This window comes from Numida meleagris, chromosome 4 (assembly GCF_002078875.1).
Source record: "Numida meleagris isolate 19003 breed g44 Domestic line chromosome 4, NumMel1.0, whole genome shotgun sequence".
Classification (NCBI taxonomy): domain Eukaryota; kingdom Metazoa; phylum Chordata; class Aves; order Galliformes; family Numididae; genus Numida; species Numida meleagris.
The window spans coordinates 483,616-503,769 of NC_034412.1; the positions used below are offsets into that span (position 1 = coordinate 483,616).

Genomic DNA, 20,154 nt, shown 5'->3' on the forward strand with positions numbered 1-20,154 from the left:
CTCCGCGCGGCCCCCGTCCGACGGAGCGTTTCTCCGCTTACCGAGGGCGGAGCCGCCGGTCTCCCGGCACGGGAGCGGAACGGCCGCTGCCCCCCCGGCCCGGAGCGAGCCCCGCGGCTCCGGAGCGCCGAGCGCAGCGCGAAGCGAGCGGACAGACTGCACCGGCCGGAGCCGCGCCGGGCTGCAGCGCTACCGCGGCACCGCCCCGCTCCTTGCTTCGTTCCGTTCCTAGCATTTAATTCCAGAAACTACGTCTCAATATATATATATGTCTATAGGTACATCCATTTGACACGCTGCATCCGTTTACACAAATGATGGTCTCTCTTGAAACTGTATTTATGAAATGTACATTTTAATTTAAATACTCAGTATACACTGCACGTAATCTGCATGTCGCATTTATTAAATACATTAAAATCTGCAATGTAACAAAACGTTTCCTGCATACGAAATTCAAAACACCATTTTCAATGAACAAAAGATGGCTCACTTCGCCGCCGGCCGCCCGCGCAACGCACGAGCGCGGCCCCACGCGCCGCCTGTCCTGCCTCTTTATCGCCGTTGTTCACAGACTGGTACACGTTACAATAAGAGTGCTGGATAAAAACATGAGGTACGAGAGTGGTTCCGAGAGTATAGGTCATGCAGATCATGCGAGACAGCAAAGAAAGGTGTGAATGAGGAAACACTAAATAAAAATACATAAAGAATGTGCATTATAAAATAAAAAAAAAAAAAACTCAATTACACAGCTTGGCTTCTTTGGTTACAAAGGAGGTTGAACAATTTCACAGCTTTTTATTCCCACCCGAAAAAAAATAATAATAATTATACGAAATGTCAAAAAGCGGAGGAATCGTGGCAATTTCTCTCTATTAGAAAGTAGAAACAGAAATGAGCAAAGTTTTCTTCATCAAAATAGCCCATCCATTATTTATTATATCACAAGAACTGGTGACTACCTGTACAGATGCACTATGGTCTTCATACTTACACTCTATACAAAATTTACATTCAAGCTGGATCTTCACTACCGTAAATAAATACCAAGGGTGAATTGCCATTAGTGTTAGAAATATGCCAGGATTCTTTTGTTCAATTATTGCCTAAACATTTTACCTGTTGAACGCAATCCCACCGATCATTTTACCGATACACACATTTATTAAAAAAAAATTTAAAAAAAAAAAAGTTCTGTGACATTGTTCACGGACATTATGAAAATAGCAGCCCTGTAATAAATAAAACAAATAAATGAAACTAATGTAGGCAAATGTTACTTATATGGAAAGAACAGTGGCTCTGAGGGCGAATGGACGCTGCCCGGGATGCGAGGCCCAGGGAGCGGCAGCGCGGCCCGGCCTCACACAACGGCTCCGTCCGCCAGCGACACCGGGCACCGGCTGCACGCCGCCACACGGCAGCGAGGGAAAGCTCTGGTAGAGTGATTGTCTAATACTGAGAAGGCCGAACACACGACAGAAGCATGGCTACTCGCTTTCATATCAAGTGGAAAGAACATCAGTGGCACACGAGGACAGACTGCTCTCAGGTTTTCTGCTTTGAAACGAGGCGGGAAAGCTCTACGCTGAGGAGACATTCGGCTGCTGCGGAGGTTGTGCTGGCGGCGGAGGCTGCGCTGGCACCGTCTGCGCCTGCAAAGTGCTACTGGGATTGGCCTGTTGGGTTGAGAGTTGGGATAACTGATCGTTGCTTGAAAGAGATTTCAACAGTGCGTTCTCGCGTTCAAGTAAAGAGTTTCTTTCGACTAATTCTTTTATTTGTTCCTTCAGAACTTCCACTTCTTCTCTTACTGCGTACATCAAATGGCTTTTCACTAGATCCTGCAAAGAACAAGTCGACAGTTACACCGGCTGCAAGAACGCTTCCCGTCCACCCCGAGCCCAGAATTCACTGCTCACCGCTTCCACCGCGGTGGAAAGCTGAAGCGCTTCTCCCTGAAAATATATACAAAAATAAGCTCCAAGGACAATTAACCTAACTCCTTAATTCAGTACAAAGCGGCCCTCGCATCAAAATCTTTGTTTCCAGCATTCAGCGGTAAGGAAGCTGCGGCACACAGCAACTCATCGCCTGCGTCCACCGCAGCTGATTCCCCCTGCCAAGCACCAGGAGCACTGACAGTGTCCGAGGAACACGAGCAGATGCTGAACTTCTGAAAAGGTCTTGTTACATTACATCTATTTACCATCCAAACTAATATGAAGACAGCGGCGACCTTCAGCCGCTATCCCTTCCGAGGGCCTCGTACATCGGCCTGTTCTAAATGCTCAAACCCATCTTCCAGCAGTGAGCGCCTCGGGTGGGCGGGACTCCGGCATCACTGCTGCATGGCAGGGCCTCGCCTGCAGCGCAGCGGAGCTGACCGAGCCCCACCGCCCAGGATGGGCAGCCTGACTGAAACCAGCTTCCGTGGTCTGAGCAGGGGGCACGGTGCGAGTTGGCGTTACACAATCCCAACCACCGGGGTGTGTGAGAACCAAGAAATAACAAATAGCAAAATAAAATCCAACTGGATGTAACTGAAGCCGAATGAAATGCAAAGCATGGCACAGAGAAGTAACAAGATGAACGATTAATGAGCCTCGCTAAGAGACTGAAGGGTGCTATTTTCAGCCCCCCCGAAGTTCAATCAGCTTGTTCGCAGAAGTTTATGCAAAAATTCATTTAAGAATGCTTTTGGACCAACAATCTAAGTGAGAAGCTCTTAACGTTAGAAGTTAAAACAATTTGTGCTTGTCCCATACTTTGTACAGAGAATTCTTTTTTTCAAGCAAAGGGATATTACAGACACACACGAAGACAACGCAGCCAGGAGCGCACGCTCAGCCACGAGCCTTGGGCTTTACTTACCATTGCCTGTTCTATTTTGTTGTCAATGGCAACAACACTTGCACCAGACGCGCTGTAAATATAAGCAGAAAACTTTGTTAGAGCATTACTGCATCGTTTGGTTGAAACTATGCACCTGCTGGCACTCTCAGGATTCCTGGAGCATTACTGCCGAGGCCACAGCTGCAGCGCCAAGCACCCAGCACCCAGCCCTGCACGACATCCCCTGCACACAGCGCACTGTCTGCGCAGTGGGAGCTCCTAACAGACATTGCTCCTCCAGTTTATAATTCCTCACGAGATACGTATGACATCCACAACCAGAACAGGGCACTGCAATGAACAGTAAATTAGCTGCTTTCATTCCCTGCCTCATTTTCCAGCCTCCTTCGCCGGGGAGAAAACGGATTCATGGGATATTCCGGGGTCCTCACCTCTAGTTTGATTTCTGCTAAGTTATTTTTTTAAAGCATTGAAAAAAAAAAAGTGTGATAGCATTTGTCCTCTGGCTTCATTTAAAGATGACTTCCTATACCAAACAGCTCCATCAGCACTGCCTTCACAGCGCTGCAACCGAGCAGCTACAGCCAACAGAAGAGAGAAGAGACACGTCCCGCGTGCGGGGGCTCCATGGGAGCGCTGACCACATCTCAGTGAACGCTCGTGGACTGCACGCAGCGATCTGCAGAGTGCACTGCGGGCGGCTGCTGGCAGCCCTAAGCAGCCTCACTGCACAGCTGCACTACTGCAGAGCAGGACAGCTCCATCACCAGGGCAGGAAAGCAGCTCCTCACTGCATGCAGATGGCTCTGAAGCGCTCCTTTAAATCCTACATTACGGCGATTCAAGCCTTCCTGCTTTCAGGCTGTTTTCAAGCCACCCTACTGAAACACCCAAGAATCACTCTCATCTCCCCAGAGTCAGACTCGCGGCGCCGGAGAGGCGTCCCCATTCTGCAGGCTGATCTCCCCGCTCCGAGCAGAGCTGCAGCCCGTCCCAGGGCACGGCAGAGGGCACAGCCTGCACCCAGCCACGTGCAGCCCTCCCACGCCAGCCCCCCGAGATCCCGTTCCAGCTGCAGCCCCACGCCTGACACGGGGCTGCAGCTGCGGGCACCTCGCCAGGCCGTCAGCGCCAGCAGCGATAGGCTCCCGCACAGCGGCAAGCTGCTATCAGCACGGTGCAGCCACGCTAAAAAAGCCAGCGTGCAGGAAAAAGGCAAGGTTGGCAGTCAGGGCTGGAAACTTACCTCTTCAAAAATACGTAACGCTGACTGAAATCACACTGTAAGGAAAACCTGCTTATGGCTTTTTACCGTGAGTATCAGCAGCATGCTCGGAAATACTGGTTACATACAGGAAACAAGGCCCAGCCACTGGAAGAGCACGCCGCTATTTGGACCAGCCCGTTTTATCCAGACTCACCGGAACGCCAACGCCGACCATTACACGTAAAGGGAATCTGCTTTCGAGACTGAGACAGTAACAGCCTCCACTGCTAAGCCAATAAAGCCTGTACTCTCCAAGCAAAACACTGAGCATTTGACAAGAAAGTTGTTCCAGGTGACACGGGCTGACTTCAACGCCCCTACACAAATGCATGTAGCATGGGAAACAGGCAGGGAGCAGTGGAACTCCTGGCCCCAGCCCAGCACTCTGGTATGACAGGCTCAGCAAGACATGGGTGGCTCATACACCTGGAGCGGTGGATGGACAGCTCGGCTCACAGCAGAGCCGGGCAGGAAAGGAGAGGAGAGGAGGGGAGGTGGGGCAGCCCTCTACGTCAGGGGAAGTCCGGACTGCATGGAGCTTGGTTGTGCTGATGAAAAGGCTGAGCACCTCCGGGCAAGGAGGGGAAAGATATCATGGTAGGAGTATGTTATGGACCATCCAACCAGGACGAAGAAGCAGACAAATATTCTATAAGCAGCTAGAAGAAGTGTCACGATCGCTAGGGCAGGAGGAGGGAACTCAACACCAGAGAAGGTCAGGCAGCAGATACCCTGAGTGCCATCACACCGCACATGTGAGACAAGCAGGTGATCAGAGCCCATCAGCACGGGTTTGTGAAAAGCAGGTCCTACCTGACTCCTGACTAACTCCATCTCCTTCTGTGACAACGTGACCCACTCCATGGAGGAGGAAAGGCTATGGAAGTTGTTTTCTTGGACTCGAGCAAAGCACTGATACTGTTTCCTACAGACTTCTCCCAGGAAAACTGCCCCTTGGACTGACTTCCATTCGCCAGGTAGACACCCGGCTGCATGGCTGGGCCCAGGTCGCAGTGAACAGTTAAACCTGGGCAGCAGTGCAGGCTGAAGGCACCGCAGCTGGGGAGTGCTGGCCAACAGCTGCCTGAGCACAAGCCAGCAGCATGCCCATGTGGCCAGGAGCATGGACAGCAGGACCAGGGAAGCAATGTCCCTGTTCTCAGCCCTGGTGGGACCACAGCACAAATACCATGCCCAATCTGGGGCCCTTTGCTGCAGAAAGGATGCTGGGTTGCTCAAGCACATGCAGAGGAGAGCAGTGGGGCTACAAGGAAGCTGGAAAATATGGCTCATGGGCAGCATCTGAGTGGGCAGGGCTGCTTGGGATGGAGAAGAGGGGGCTCTGGGGCACCCCCCACGCTCTCTACAGAAGGCCATACCCAGGTGGGTGCCCACCTCTTTCCTCAGTGACAAGGTACAGGATGAGAGGGAATGGCCTCAAGATGTGCCAGGGCGGTTCCAAGTGGATGTGGGTAAGAATTCCTTCCTCGGATGTGGCCAGGCACTGGGACGGGCTGCCCAGGGCTGCCATGCAGACCCCATCCCGGGGGGGCTGGTGATGCGTGGGCTGAATTCACAGCCTCAGGGGTAGGGCAGGCGCCTGCCTTCTGCTGCAGCTCTGGTTAAGCCACCCAGTAGTTGGCTCTTCTGTCCAACAAGTACATGTTTCCCCAGGACAATTAAGTTTTCTACAGTTTAACATGAAGCTCTGAAGATCAATTATTCAATAGAACATAAGAATTGATCTCAGAGGCCATGCATGAGTTTCTATAAAATATTTGAATTATTTAGGGGAAACAAGACAGTGAGTCAGTTGAATTGGTTTGAGGTTTGGACAGGGATGTACAATGTGGCTCCTTCACAGTCTTGCTAAGATCAGGCTACACTAATAGAATAAACCATTTTTCCCCCCCGTGTATGAGGGCAGTCACACTGTCCATGCCTTCCATGAGAAGCCAACATCAAAGAAACGTAGTCCTGATATTTTTGTTATTTTTAAAACATTTCAGATGGATTTGTAAGGCTTTTAATTTCAAATCAGGGAAGTTCCACCTTAAAACAACCTCCAGATAAGGCTGCAATCAAAGCATGAGATGTTACACAGCCCTTCCTCCCCAGAGAGAAGCACCTCATCTGACAGACAGCAGGGAAAAGAAGTTGGGCACAGCCTGTCGCAGGGAGACATCAGCCAATCCATCACATTCACACGAGAGGGATGTTCACCAGCAACACTAATGTATACATCTGACTGCTCACACGATGAGAAAAATCCACATTCTGCGAGCTTCCACTGTGAAACTTCAATGTTTCATTCTAAAATGCAATGGAAGCTTAACCATACCACTTGGAATTCATCTTTTCCAAAATTAATGGCTACGTTTTAGGAAACCCCCCCTGAAGATCCTGTGCTAGCAGTACTGCCCAGAGAACATTCACGCCTCAGAAGAGGAATCATGCAGACTCACGTGAAAGTGCCAGCAAGGCCCCGTCCCTCTTCTCAGCCTTCCCTGTAGCAGGGCCAGAGACGGGAGCTACGCTGAGCTCCGAGCAACACCCATGTCAAGGTGAAGCAGGGAAAGCATCTGCAGGCTTCTCTCAAGCATCTCAGTAACAGCGAGTATTTCCCTAACATTTAATGGCTGCAGTGTCCTCAGCACTCCTCCCTGCCATGGTGTGTCAGTGAAAACAAACTTGATTTTTAGCTCTATTTTACTGTCTGCACTTCCATTGCTCTATTTCTTTTTTTTAAACACCCCTATATTCCACATTTCCAGTACTTGTTTTGAACATTATTCACAAACCTAGGATTTGTGAAGCTTGCCTCCTACTTGCAAGCAATTTCAGTTGGTTTTGCGTTTGTTTTCAAATCTGCTTCCACGCCTTAAGAATAAATGGTTTCGAGAAAAGAGACACAAAACCAGAGAAACAAGCGAAGGAGAAACCTCTAAGTGTATTTTTGGCTTCCACGCCACATTTGTATGCAAGTCCCCACAGCCTGGTTCACTGATATGCAGGAGCACGAGTCTGTCCAGGTTCATCCCAAAAGGAAGGGGAGCTTTTCAAACTCTGCCCAATGCCAGCACTTGAGCAGAACCCAGCAGGATGCATTAGTACCGCGTTCAACACGCTTTGTACCGCACACAAAGTACTGCCAAGCAAACTTTGAAGGATTCAGTTAAGTTCTGGCAAGTTGAAGAGCCTTCTCAAGTCAAACGCAGCCATTACAATGACGACATCGTTATCAGTGCTCAGATAACTGAACAGAATCTGCACTCCACAGAGCTGGCTAAGCACGAGTGTTGTGACAGGCCAGAGCATCACGAGACACGGGGTCACAATCACCAGGACTGAGCGCTGACAAAAAAACAAACCTTAAAAATCATTAAATGTGGGAGAGAACCAGCTTGCAGCTACTGATGAATTAGTAATGCATCTCTGACAAGCCATACCTATAGCAAATATGACTTTGTTGCACTCCATTGCAGTTTCTCGCCATGAGTTCAATGCCAACGCAGCGGCTTGACTTCATCCTCACATCTTGTCATGGGTCACGTTTGTTACTCATCTAGCTTAACTGAAGCACAATACGTGCAAGCCACAAAGCTTCCTTTCCTTGCCCCGAGCCCAATAGATTTCAGCTTCATCAAGATTGTGTTTAAATACATTTTCACAACTTGTTTTTTTGATATAGCACTTAAGAGTCACAGTGACAGTTTCCTTTCTCTGGGGAAAAGGAAGCTGTAAACGTTTTAGTGAACGCCAGCTAACAGCTGACCAGCATTAAACTCTTTCAGTTACACATTATGTATGATACATGCATAATGGAAGGAGGAAAAAAACAGTCACAGTATTTTAGACTTGTTCAGTTTCAAGCTTCAGTACAAACATTTCAATTCCATGACTGCTTTCAGACTTCTAAGCTGCAGAAGTCTGACATGAAGCTCTGAAAACAAGCAACAGTTCTGCACGAATGGAATGACGAGAAACTTGCATAGAGCAAAGCTGTTCATGCATACCTCAGCATGTATGCATTCCATATTGAAGCATCCATACCTATCCCAGAAGGTCTTTGACTCACGTAACTTGTTGAAATGGAACGCTTGGTAGAATGCGGTTGACGGATTCCTATGAGATCCAAGAATCAAACAGAGATATTGAAAATGGGTACGTAATAAAAAGGCCAACTCTTATTCTACCTGCATTACAAAGCAAGTTAGCTATCCAGACAGGTTACACTCATGTCCAAGAGTTAGAAGAGCTTACTGTCTGAAATCCTTATGTTTCCGTGGGTTTCCATTAGAGACACACTGATTAAAAAAAAACCATCCCCAAGCCCTACGGGTATTCATGCTATTTCAAGTTCCTTCTCAAAAGTGAGGTCTGTACTATAAGAGCTGTTACTGAAACATGTCCTAGCACGCTGACCGTCTCCTACAGGTACTCTGTGTAACTAGTGCCATACAGACCTAAATTCAAGGATACCTTTCATGTTTTCCACAGTATTTCACAAAACGTCTCCGCAAACAGCACCCAGTATTTCTGTTCTACTTCACATCCTGCTTTATATTAGAAACACGAGAGTTCTCTAACTGGGCCTCTGAATCAGAGCTGCATACGTCACATTTAAGCCATGAAGGACTAAGATGCAATTGCAGAACAGGTTAAGTTCAAAGTGGAAGAGAACCTAAGGCAGTGCTACAGCTGTGAGTGGCTGTCACAGCTGCCCCACACTGCCCTTGATGCATGGCCGGGCCAGTGCTGCTCCACCTGCACAGCTGGGGCACTGCCTCTGCCCACCCACACAGCACAGATGGTAACTGCTCTGAGAACAGGACACTGCAGCACAGACTCTGCCACTCAGCTCTTACGACAGCCCGACCCTCCTGGCTCGGAGATGCTTGCCCCACAGAGAGAACAGTGCCAACAGTGCAGTCTGAAGCCCACAGTTATCTGAGGACTCATCTGCAGGCTTGCTGTTTACAGAATATGAAATGAAGCACAAAGTCAAAATCCTTCACTGCTAGCAGCTGTGCCAGAGCATTACACTTCAGCTTAATAGCTCCTCTTCCAGCACTGCAGTTTATCCTCACACCGGTGCAGCTACAGCAGCGCTGGAGAACACAACTCAGCTAGCAACCTGCAGAAGTGCCACTAATAGTTCATGCTTTTTTATCCTGAGTTTTAAAGCAGAAGATTAAACTAACAGTAGAAGCACAGGTACCTAACAAGAGTACTTCTTAAATAACTTGAAAACAGCTGCTTTAGGTCTTTCCATTTAAGAAGACCAAAGCAGCAGCACCATAACAGACCTTCGAAGCTATTTGCCTCCCAACAACCTTGCAAGGCCAATAACGCCGCATATCAGCAACCATCAGGAACCACTTGTTTGCAGAGTTTGTTGCTCCATCTCTCACCTTCACCCTCCCACACAGACAGAACTCAGCCTGAAGCCCACTACAGAAGTGGCTTGATCAAGCTGACAAATACCATGCTCTCAGATTAGAGATTCTTACACTTTCAGAAGACGCACTACGTATGTGACAGTTAACTAATGACAGGAAGAGCAGCACGCAGGGACACAACAGGTAAAGGGCATCTGAGCACAAGAGGGACAGCGTAAGAAAGCAACTGGCATCTGCAAATAGAACAGCCTTCCTTTGCTTCCAGGGAGGATGGGGCCCAAGCTCTTCTAACTCAGTCATCTGAGATATGTGAAAATTCTCTTCCTCAGAGAGCAGCTGTAAACAGAAAGTCATTTATCTTCCCAGATACATGTACTTGCAGTATACAAAACCCCACTGCTACTGCTAGGTATGAAAAGTTGTGGCTTCCAACCACAGGGCCTGTCTTTCATCCGAGCTATTTTTACACCGATACCCAATACGCAGTATACTTCTACTAAACTTAAAGTATCCGGAAAGGTATGAAGCTTTCCTGTTAGCTTCTCACTTGTACATCCTGCTGTTGAGATTTTTTGGTATCGCTCAGACAATTAAGAGAACATTTTCTACTCCATAGCCAGATCTTAGCAAGGTATTAATAGAGGGAGATGCACTACCTAATAATAAGTAAACCCGCAGCGGTAACGTGAGCGATGCCTGACATGCAGGCTGAGCTGACATGGCTGAGTTTCAGACTGCTGAGGCACCTATTTTTAACCACATTAAAAAGTAAAGGGTTAGAGAATTACTAATGACTCTTCAGTTTGAGGAATCACTTGAGCAAACTGCATACAGAAGTAGTGTAATCTATCAGCCACATAACAGCCAAAATGTCAGAAGCCGTTCTGACACCGCTGTAACCGGCCTACGATGAGAAAGGCAGAGCCCTTGGGCCCCTGCCCCGAAGCACGCCGCAGCTGCAGGCACCTTCCAGCAGAGCTCCACAGCCAGAGGGGCCCCACCTCGGCCACAGCAGCGCAGCGCTAGTTCATCCTCCAGCCCTGCAGGGGAGAGCAGGATGCGGAGGACACCTGCTTCCAGTCCCAGAGACCGCCACAGGCAACCAGAGGAAGACCGAACATCCCGCTCTGTAAAAAAGCCTCAGCTTCTCTATGAAGTCCTACAGGAGATACCACGCAAAAGCCGGCAGCATTGCAAGTATCCAGACAGATGCCTTCACTGAAACCAGGCCGCGGGAGGCACAGCCCCCAGCCTGCACACCAGGCCCTGCTGCCGCTGCCAGCTTTGGAGGAGGGCCGGGAGCGCGGGCGCTCCCCACACAACTGAACCGTGGCAGCAGCTGAGGGCCACAAACCCCAGAACTCCTGAGCAACATCACACCTCCTCCAAGGGGACGAAACAGAGAGCTCCCACCACACCACTTCAGACAGCTCTGGCTCAGTGTCACTGACTGTAATGTGAACAGGGATGACAGGGAAGACAAACAAGGCCGAAGTACCAGCTTCGCTTTGCGCTCTTCACGCTCAAACAGGTCAGACAACCACGTTCAATACCTCTGACAAAACACAAAGTAGAACCATCTATTATTAAGCAAAGCAGCATGGGATACCTTCTCAGAAATTTACAAACACAAATTCCTTATGAGAAAAAAAACAAACAGGCCTCATATAGAAAGAATACAAGATATAAGCATAGTATTATAAAATTAGTAGAGCTTTTAATGCCACCTTGCATGACATTCCTGTGATTAAGGTGGTGGGTTACACAAAGAAGGTCCAACTGATCAACTACTCTGTACATGTGGCTCTCCAGTGGATCAGCAGAAAGGAAGGATGCATCAAACAGAGCTCTCCAGGGTCTCCTCCGAGTCTGTTATGGGACACTTTAATCCACGACTTGGACAGTGGAGTACAGACTATCTTTACAACTGCAGATGATCTGCAAGCACTCTGGACAGCAGGAATAGAATTCAGGAAGCTCTTGCCTGATTGGAGCAATGGTCTGAAATGAAAAGGATGCAGTTCAATAAGGATAAGCATGCAGTGGCACGGTCTGGTAGCAACAATCAGCTGCACAAGTATAAACCATGGAACGAGTAGCTGAATGCAATTCCACAGAACAGAATCTAAGTTAAAAAATAAAAATCTTGCAGAAGTATCAAACTTGCAATACTTCTGTCTTACATGGAGGTATACACATACTGGCTGAAATTTGTTTGATTTGGCCCTCCTGAGTCCTTACATTTCATGGACAGTTTTGGATACAAACTGCATCCGAAGGATACAAGCCTACCAAAGTTCATCTAAGATCACAAGAAGATGCATCACATTCCTTTTCCTCCTATAATCAGAATTGTAGGTGGGAAAATTAAATACTGAAGATGGAGAACAATTACAGTCTCTGCATGGTTTGAAGTAGCAGACATGAGAATTTTTTCCTCCTTTACAGATGAGTATAATCAGAGTACAAATATTATGGGTTTTACCTGCAGAAAAAGTTGAAAACTTAAGATCAGATTTGTTTTCCAAATGAACAGTAAAGAACAGAAAAGACCTCTTCCAAGAGCGGTAGAACTCCCCGCTGATTCTAGGAGAGATCAAGCAGCTTTTGCTCCAGAAGCTTTCTGGTCTTTAAGTCCCCAGATCAGCCCACACGCCTGTCTCACAATTTCTTGAGACTCACAATATTGCTAGTAATAAAGTTCTTCCTTTGAATTAGATCAACTCAGGCACAAACCAAATTTTAACTATGAAACAGAATAGAAAGCAGTACAGAAAGAGGTTAGTTTATATTCTGAAATCATGCTGCCTTTCACTTCCATTGTATTGTTTTGGTGGGTTTTTTTTTTTTGGTAGAAAGCAAGGAGTAAAGAACTTTGCTTTAGAGTGCTAATTGCACACAAAGTTCAGACAGCAGCAGTAAGCTTAAGAATAGAACGTATTAGTAAAACATCCTTTATTCTTGTGCTCCTAGTCTTAGAAGTAAGGTCATTAATCATACTGTGAAGCTCTTGCATCAGAAGGATGGGAAATTCAGCAAGCTTCTAGCTTCTTTGTTCTTTGCACAAAGTTTATAGGAACCTGCCAACATGCCTGTAAATAAAGGTGTTTAGCCATGTTTATCATAGCACAGAAAAGATGTGAGTATATTTTGTACATCAACATCATTTATACAGTGGCAAAAGTCACTGAGAAAAAACCAACTCAGAGAGCCCAAAGATCAAGCCAGCAAGCAAACTCATTCAGTCCCTATGCAATGGCAGGTAGTATTTAACAGCCAAGAGACATTAGCACACAGCTTCATCTCGCTGAAGAGAACAATTAGCTTATATGAACGTGTCTTTACTGGGGCCATCAGCAAGGAATTCAAGTATCAAGGAAAATGAAGGTACAGCCACCAACTGCCCGTGCTGACCTGCACTGCTGGACAACAAATGATTGCCTCCTTGGTTTCTAAAGGTTACACAGACAAGATACGGTGCTGCCCAGCAGCATTTGAAACAAGTTGGCTCACAGTTCAGTGCTGTACTGACCACCAGAAGGCTGCCCTTAACTCAGTTACCAGCTACAACCTGCAACGGACACGGATGGCTGCTGGTCTGCAGATGAAGACACACAGCGTGGTTTACTGAGGAGCCAAACCTGGGGACACGGAGGGGCTGCCATTCCTTAGCAGTAGCTTACCAGAGAACCCTGTGTGAAGTTTATGGTATTTCACGATTATGTTTAACCTAACAACAGAATTCCTTCTCCACTCCTCTTTTAACAGACGTTTCACTTATACCTCCTCCTGCAACCTTGGTCCAATGGTATTTCCTACAAAACACAATAACCAGAGTACAAAGCTCACACGAGACACTTCGAAAAGACGTGTGGCAAAGTCAACATGGAATTAAAAAAGGAAAAAAAAAAATCAAGATTAAAACTCTCTTCTTTTGTGCTCAGTTACAGAGCTCAGCTGGCATACTTCTGTAAAGCCATTGTATTTGAAATACATACCCTGAAAAGCAGAAAGCACCAGGGCGGTGCACGCAGCTCCAGGAGCACTGACTGCAGATGACAGGAAGGGCTCCCCCAGCTGCAGGGAAAGCATTCTGCATTCTCATTCTCCCTCAGAGAAGGACCAGCAACAAACCTACAGAACGTGACCTAGCCTTGTTGATATTTCAAACACAGCAGAACACCTTACCTGGAAATCAAGGCAGATTAGGTCCAATTACACCTCCCAACAACTTGCTAGCCAGAAATAATCCCAAGAACTGCTTCAAAACAACACCCTCAAGCTAAAAGAAAACAGATCTTATTCTGTGCACAAGGAAGTCCCGAGGCAGGGACCGAAGGCAGCCTGGAGCACAAGGTGCCCACTGCCACCACCAGGACCACCCCGACCACACTCCTGGCCCAGCCGCGCAGTGCCGAGGGTCAGCACCGTGCCTGTACAGCACAGCTATTATGTGAGGGCTGCTACACTTATCAGCCAGAGTGAATTTTCATTATGCAAACTCACAGCTGCGTAAGGACTAACCAGAGTGAGTCTGTTTTTAAGCCTAAGCACAAAACAAGTGCAAGATTTCTCAAACTAATCGCTTTCTCACTAAGTAAAGTTAATCTTAATTGTTGTAGGGAGGGTACAGCACAACGTAGCTCAGGAATCACTGAACAGCTTGACAAAACAACACAGCAGAAAATATCTTCCCAGAGAGACAAATAGAGATTAGAAGCTGACAGAGTCAATGGCAACACAGGAAGTCTTCCTCCATCCCAGCAAGGTGGCAGGAGCTCCACTGGGGACAGCCACAGAAGAGGCCCATCAGTGCCCGCGCCTGGGGAGACCACGACAAGCCCAACATAAAGAACACCTGGAAATCACTTACAGGGTGTGAACAAACACCTCAAACTTCACCTCACAAGGGATGCAGCTCTGTTATCTGCTGGTTATCACCTACCATCTTCATCATCTATTATATCTTTATCACCTATCGTCTTCAGCATCTATTATAGCCTGTTGGTTAACATCACTGCGACGTATTACTCTTTTGCAGAATATCTGATCTGAGACAGCAAGCTCAGAGCACATCTAAAAAGTAGGTGTCAACACACCAGATGAAAGGAAGATGTAGGAAAAGCAAAGCCAATAACTCTGAATTAGGAAGATCCACATTCGCTACTACTGCATTAAGTCTAGAAAATATGCTTTTAAAAGAATTTTGACATCAACTCTTACTCTGCTCAGCTTGGCTGGTAAAGAAGAAAGCATTTATTAATACAAAGGAACTTATTGTAGAGGATCAGGCTCCTACTGCCTCCCTTGTCCAAAAAGCAGGATTCCACCGAACCTGCAGGTGAAAAGGAAAAGCACCTGTGATTACTGATGAAAGTGGCACTGCAGAGCTTGCAGTGTTCATTTTCATAGGAAACAGCTCAAAATAGAGTTTCTTCCCCACAACTAAGTTACACACCAGTTACCGCACAGCAGTTTAAGATGTTTTTTCTGACAAAGAAATATTTATCTCAAGATCGGTGAGGAAAAAAGCAAGTAAAAGAAAATACAAGATACACCTGGACCCAGCAGCATTCTCCCTGCCCGTACTCACGTGACATCAGTGGGGAAAGCAAAGTTTTTAACTAAGTACTCTGCTTTTTAAAAAGAAATCAGAACCTAGACTGCATGTGACAAACTTCGATAAGTAGAATACTGCAAGTTTATTTCTTTGCCTTTCTACACCATTTGTAAAGAACTTGTACCTAGTTTCATGCAAATCTGCACTCGGATTAAGTGATAAGCAAAGCACTTTCAGTGTGAAAGCCACCCCTTAGGTCACAGAAACATAAAAAAAGCCCTCCTAAGGATGGTCAAGGTGTTTGTGGGCCCTGCACCATTCTAGCTTTTGCTAAGAGGAGCACCTCGGCCCAGAGCCCAGCACGGCCCTGCCCTCAGGCAGCACTGCTGGGCCAGACAGGGCTGCGGTGTTCCTGGGCACCAGCAGGAGCCCAGCAGCTGGGGCTGGGGACAGGGCTGGGCCGTGGGGACCCAGGGTGCCACACCAGCCTGCTCCTGGGACAGGCCTGCTTGGTTTGTAACTTCACTGCGCACCACACCAGCACAGCAGCTACCCTTGTGTCCAACAGCTGACAGCACTCTACTGCACCAATTAACATCTCTACCTTCCCTGTGCACTGTTGGAAGAGTTCAATCAAGCTGTCACGACACAGATATTATTCCTAGTTTCAAAGGGGGAACACGTACAAAAAACTCTTGGAATACTTTCATTTTGCCTGAGAAAAATGAAGACAAGCATCCAGCTGTCCTTCATGTGGCAGAGGAAGCAGCTCACCCACCCTACATGAGTAGAATCGATTATGCCACAATACATAGCACTTAGAAGCACTCAATGCTGCAACATGCAATGCAAAACGAATTTATAAATTATGAAGTTTAAAGGGACTTCAAGAAGAAAGAAGAGAACCTCACACTGAGGTCCAAGTGACCGTGCACCTCTGGAGAACCTGCTCAGAAAACTGCAGCTTCAGCAGTCACTACAGATAATTCTGTATTTATGCATCAACAGATACAGGAATAAAAGCAAACACCCGAGGCCAACAATCTTCCAGAACTAAAACAGACTTCAGCAGAAGACTCCCACAGAATCCTAGAGAATCTTCATCAGTTCTGTGTGTCAGCAAAGTTGGCATTTTTCAAGAGCACCAGATGCTACTAATGGCCAGCTTTATAACCAAAGAAACGCAGCCGCCTCAAAATGCAATGGTCCAACATTCCAACAGCCAGTACCATCACAGGGAGTAATTCCTTTTTGCTGCAGAGTCACCTAATCCAAAAGGGATTACCAGCAGTGAGAAACCCGCTCCAGTAGCTCAGCAGCCATCCTGTTAAGTATTGGAAAATTCAACTTTTAATAAGAACTTTCAGTACTCTCCTATGAAGCTATGGCATTATTCCTGCCGTACAAAACAGCATTCAGAGAAAAGCTGACTATGGAACACTTGCACTCTTCCACAGGGGACAGAAGGAAAACCTACAGCAGTGGAGATGCTTGGACTTGGGAGCACAAGGTACAGAGAACCATTTATTTCAGAGCTGACACACTACAGCCTACCAAACAAAATCAACTGCTTCCATCTGTCAGTTTCTTTCAAGTGTTTCCCTCTTCTTCCTTCTAATAACTATCTCATCTGAAACAATTATTCCTCATTAATTCTAAGGCTACATTGACTTGCCATTAACAAAGGCACTGAAATGTATAACTGGGGACCATCGCTGCCAGGTGAGCAACCATGTTCTTCTGCTCAGCTATCTTCCAGCAGTCAAAACAGAATGCAGAACAGGTGCCATGACCTAGAAAACAGCACACTGCCAGAGCGACCTTATGGAAGGCTTGTTACGGGAATTACAGCAAGAACCCAATACAACCAACGGCAGTGCTGTTTGCACTGTCATCTGGTATCGCCAAGCAAAGTGTTCACCTCCAGGTCCCATCCCAACCATCTCCCAAACACTCCTGATTCCAGCACAGGTCTGTGTCACACCATCACCCATTTGTACAAACGCTCTAACAGGAGCCTTTAGGAGAGCAGAAAACTATTCACCTCTGCAACTGCAGTACAGTGCAAAGCTTTGATACGCTTATGAACACAGTGAAGACAGGGACAGTCAATAATCAACAGCATTGCAACTCTAGTACTGCCTACTGGTATGCATTTGCAGAATACTTCCATTTTTCTTCACAAATACGCACCCAGGGCAACGCAAAGCAGTTGGTAGCAAAGCTGCATTAGTGTCTGTTCCTCAGTTTTGCCCTTGTATTACATACAAACCAGGTCTTGGGAGCTCAGTTCCCCTGGTTACGTTTATCAGCAACAATTTGTACACTATACAAATAAGTGACTTAACTGAGCAGAGAGGTGTGTTGTGTGGGTCTGCATAACCAGGCTGCCAGCAGTTCAGCTGCTGCAGAGGACATTCACAATTGCAGCCATTCATTAGCATTCCTGGAATACAGCCTGCCCAGCTCGAGCTGGTCAGATATCTCTGGAAAGCGATCGACACTCCGCTCCTTTTCCAGCACTCCTGGTAATATCTTGCCCCCAGAGTCTGCCAAGCATGTAGGAGGTTTGAACAAACTTTCTCAGTAACATTCCTTTAACACAGGCAACATACTTCTTTTCTCCCAAGGGCCAAAGAAAAAAAAAAGCACAAAGCCAGCTGGAACATGATGCTTGTTGACTACGAATTTGTGTATATGGACATAAAGGTGAAAACTGACAAACACTGATCCTGAAACACACCGCTACTAAAGGCCCGCCTAACTTTGAGTCCCAGTTCTGCCTTTTTTTCCACAGTATTTTGCCACATACCGAATTCAAAGTGGACTGCAAGGCTCGCAGCTGCCTCACTGAGAGCACTATTTCCCAGATCCTTGAATACTGCTGCTTATTCTGCTCGTAGCCACATTTAGAGAGGAAAATAAAGTTAAGTTACCCTGTAGATCTTTCATAATTAGTACAGGACGTATTTCTTCTTAATATCTTAGCAAATTAGATGCATAAAGTAAATAACACATCTTTGCTTCTTAAAGGAAGACTGGGATGTGCCAAGGGTACTTGTTTTTTCCCCTTCAGACCCTGCTTCCTTTCCACCCACCTCGATAAGATTTCACCATTACCCAATTCTGCATTATTCAATGGGTAATGGACTATTCAAAGCAGGAAATTGAAGGATCTTAGAGAAAATGCCTTGCAAAAAATTCAGTTCTACATCTGCAGATTGATAAGACAGAACAATTTATCAGTCATGCTATATACTCCTCCTCACACCTCCACTTCTACCCGAGACACAGAGCACTTTAAAACAGTAGGTGATCAGGCAGGAATAACACGAAGAACTTTCTCAGACAAGAAGCTGCTTCTCGTAACAGGCCTCTGCCGCTCACTGCAGTTCTCAGTCTGCTTCCAACAAAGCCCCTCCCCACACTAGCTTACCTTTAATGGAGTTCCTCTCCATGTTCCAAATGGTGAGTGATTTACTAGATGAACTCAAGGTACTTAGAGCTACACAGCATTCCTTCGTGAATTTTAGAAGATGACCCTAAGAGTAATCCATGCAAAGTAAGTTTCAAGTACGTATAATGAATGCTTAAATACAGGCAAAGGTGTGAGAAGAACTGCAGACACCTGCCCAGCAGCGACCCACCCCCCTGGCATGTCACACGTTAGGGCTGAAAGGAAAAACACTTTCCACAAAATTTCTAGCTCTCACCACCACAAAGTAAATCCTCTAAACAAAGCCAAGTGCTCACTTCCTGAACCTGCAGGCAGAGCAATGACTCATGATGAGCAAACTCCTATTGTGCCCTATTAGTGTTATCAGTGTCAACTCTCAGCCTATTAATGACACTTGAAGGTCTTCATTAACTATTTCACCACTGATTTCAGTCCGTAAAGCACTGGAGAACAAGCCCATAGGAGTATTGGTGTGATTTAAACATCTGGAAAGAAAAAAGCAGGAACAAGACACAAAGAGCAGACAAGCAATGGTTTTGTAATAAAGCCTTCTCAGCGAGTAAAGCAAATAAAGACAAAGTAAAGTAGCACCTAAAAAGTTGCTGGGCCTTTCTTTTCTCCTTGGTCTGAAATGGTGGAAGTCAGGCTGCTGCCTGAGGGAGGAGGGAAATAAGCTTGGAACCACAGACCCCCATCTCCTACCTTGTGTGATGTGTAGGCACGTTTAAAGTGAGCTCTCCCTGCTTATCAGCATCCCTAAAGAAAGCTATTCCAAGCCGACAGAGGCTCCCTGCCATACCGCTCCACTCTGTACCACTCTAGTGAATGGTGAGGCTTTATCTCCCAGCACAGAAGCACGGAACAGAGAAGTATGCATTTCTCCAAAGATAACCACAAGTTGGTTTCTCTACTGCACATCGCAGCGTGGCATGTACAGTGAACACAGCACACAGTGTCCGTTCCTGTTTCTCACTCCTGGCTCTTGTGGCCATGCTTCCGAAAGCGCTTCCTCAGAAACTAATACCACACAAAGCAATCCTGCAACATGGATGGACTTGAAAACAAAAACACAAAAATAATTTAAGAAAAAAAAAATCACTGATCAGGATACACCATCCAAGGCCTGTTTCACCAGTGCCCACCAAAGGCATCCCACCTGCTGGTGAGTTCCCCTTATCGTGATCTATCTGGCACACTCACACCTGTTACTACAGTTTATATAAACATTTGGGACTACAAGCTATGCAAAATGAACAGAAGCTGTTAAAATGACTAAAATTATTTCTGTTAGTATATCGGGCCATTAAAAAATTACCAGTTTAAAAATCACACCTTCTCAGCACAACGTTTGTCAGCAGTCCCCCTAAGGCAGGCACATCAGCTGCAGCCCTAGCAGCTAACTACGGCTTGTACTGCTTGAACTGGAGCACAGCTGCCCACGGCACCACTTCTGCTTGCACGGACGCCTTAGAGATGTCTGAGCAGAGTTCCTGCCCCCAGCACGGCGTCAGAGCTGCAGCGAGCACGAGGCCTGCATCAGCACAGATGCAATGCTTAAGAAAACTGATTTTTTTGAGGTGCCCTCCCCTTCCTACATCCCCCCCCCCCC

General features: G+C 46.8%; 1 protein-coding gene across 4 annotated transcripts in view; it reads right to left on the minus strand.

Moving 5' to 3' along the window:
- Positions 339-20,154, minus strand: part of TSC22D2 (TSC22 domain family member 2) — a 23,023-nt gene continuing 3,207 nt past the window's right edge. Inside the window, exons 2-4 of one of the 4 annotated variants that reach the window (XM_021394690.1) lie at positions 8,180-8,251; positions 2,878-2,929; positions 339-1,847 (exon numbers count right to left, since the gene is read on the minus strand). In XM_021394690.1, coding sequence (XP_021250365.1) covers positions 1,587-1,847; positions 2,878-2,929; positions 8,180-8,251 — 385 coding nt within the window. In that variant the 3' untranslated portion in view covers positions 339-1,586. Of the gene's footprint in view, positions 1,848-2,877; positions 2,930-8,142; positions 8,252-11,255; positions 11,530-20,154 lie in introns of those variants that run through there. The other 3 variants (XM_021394692.1, XM_021394691.1, XR_002438000.1) reach the window with 3 other exon arrangements.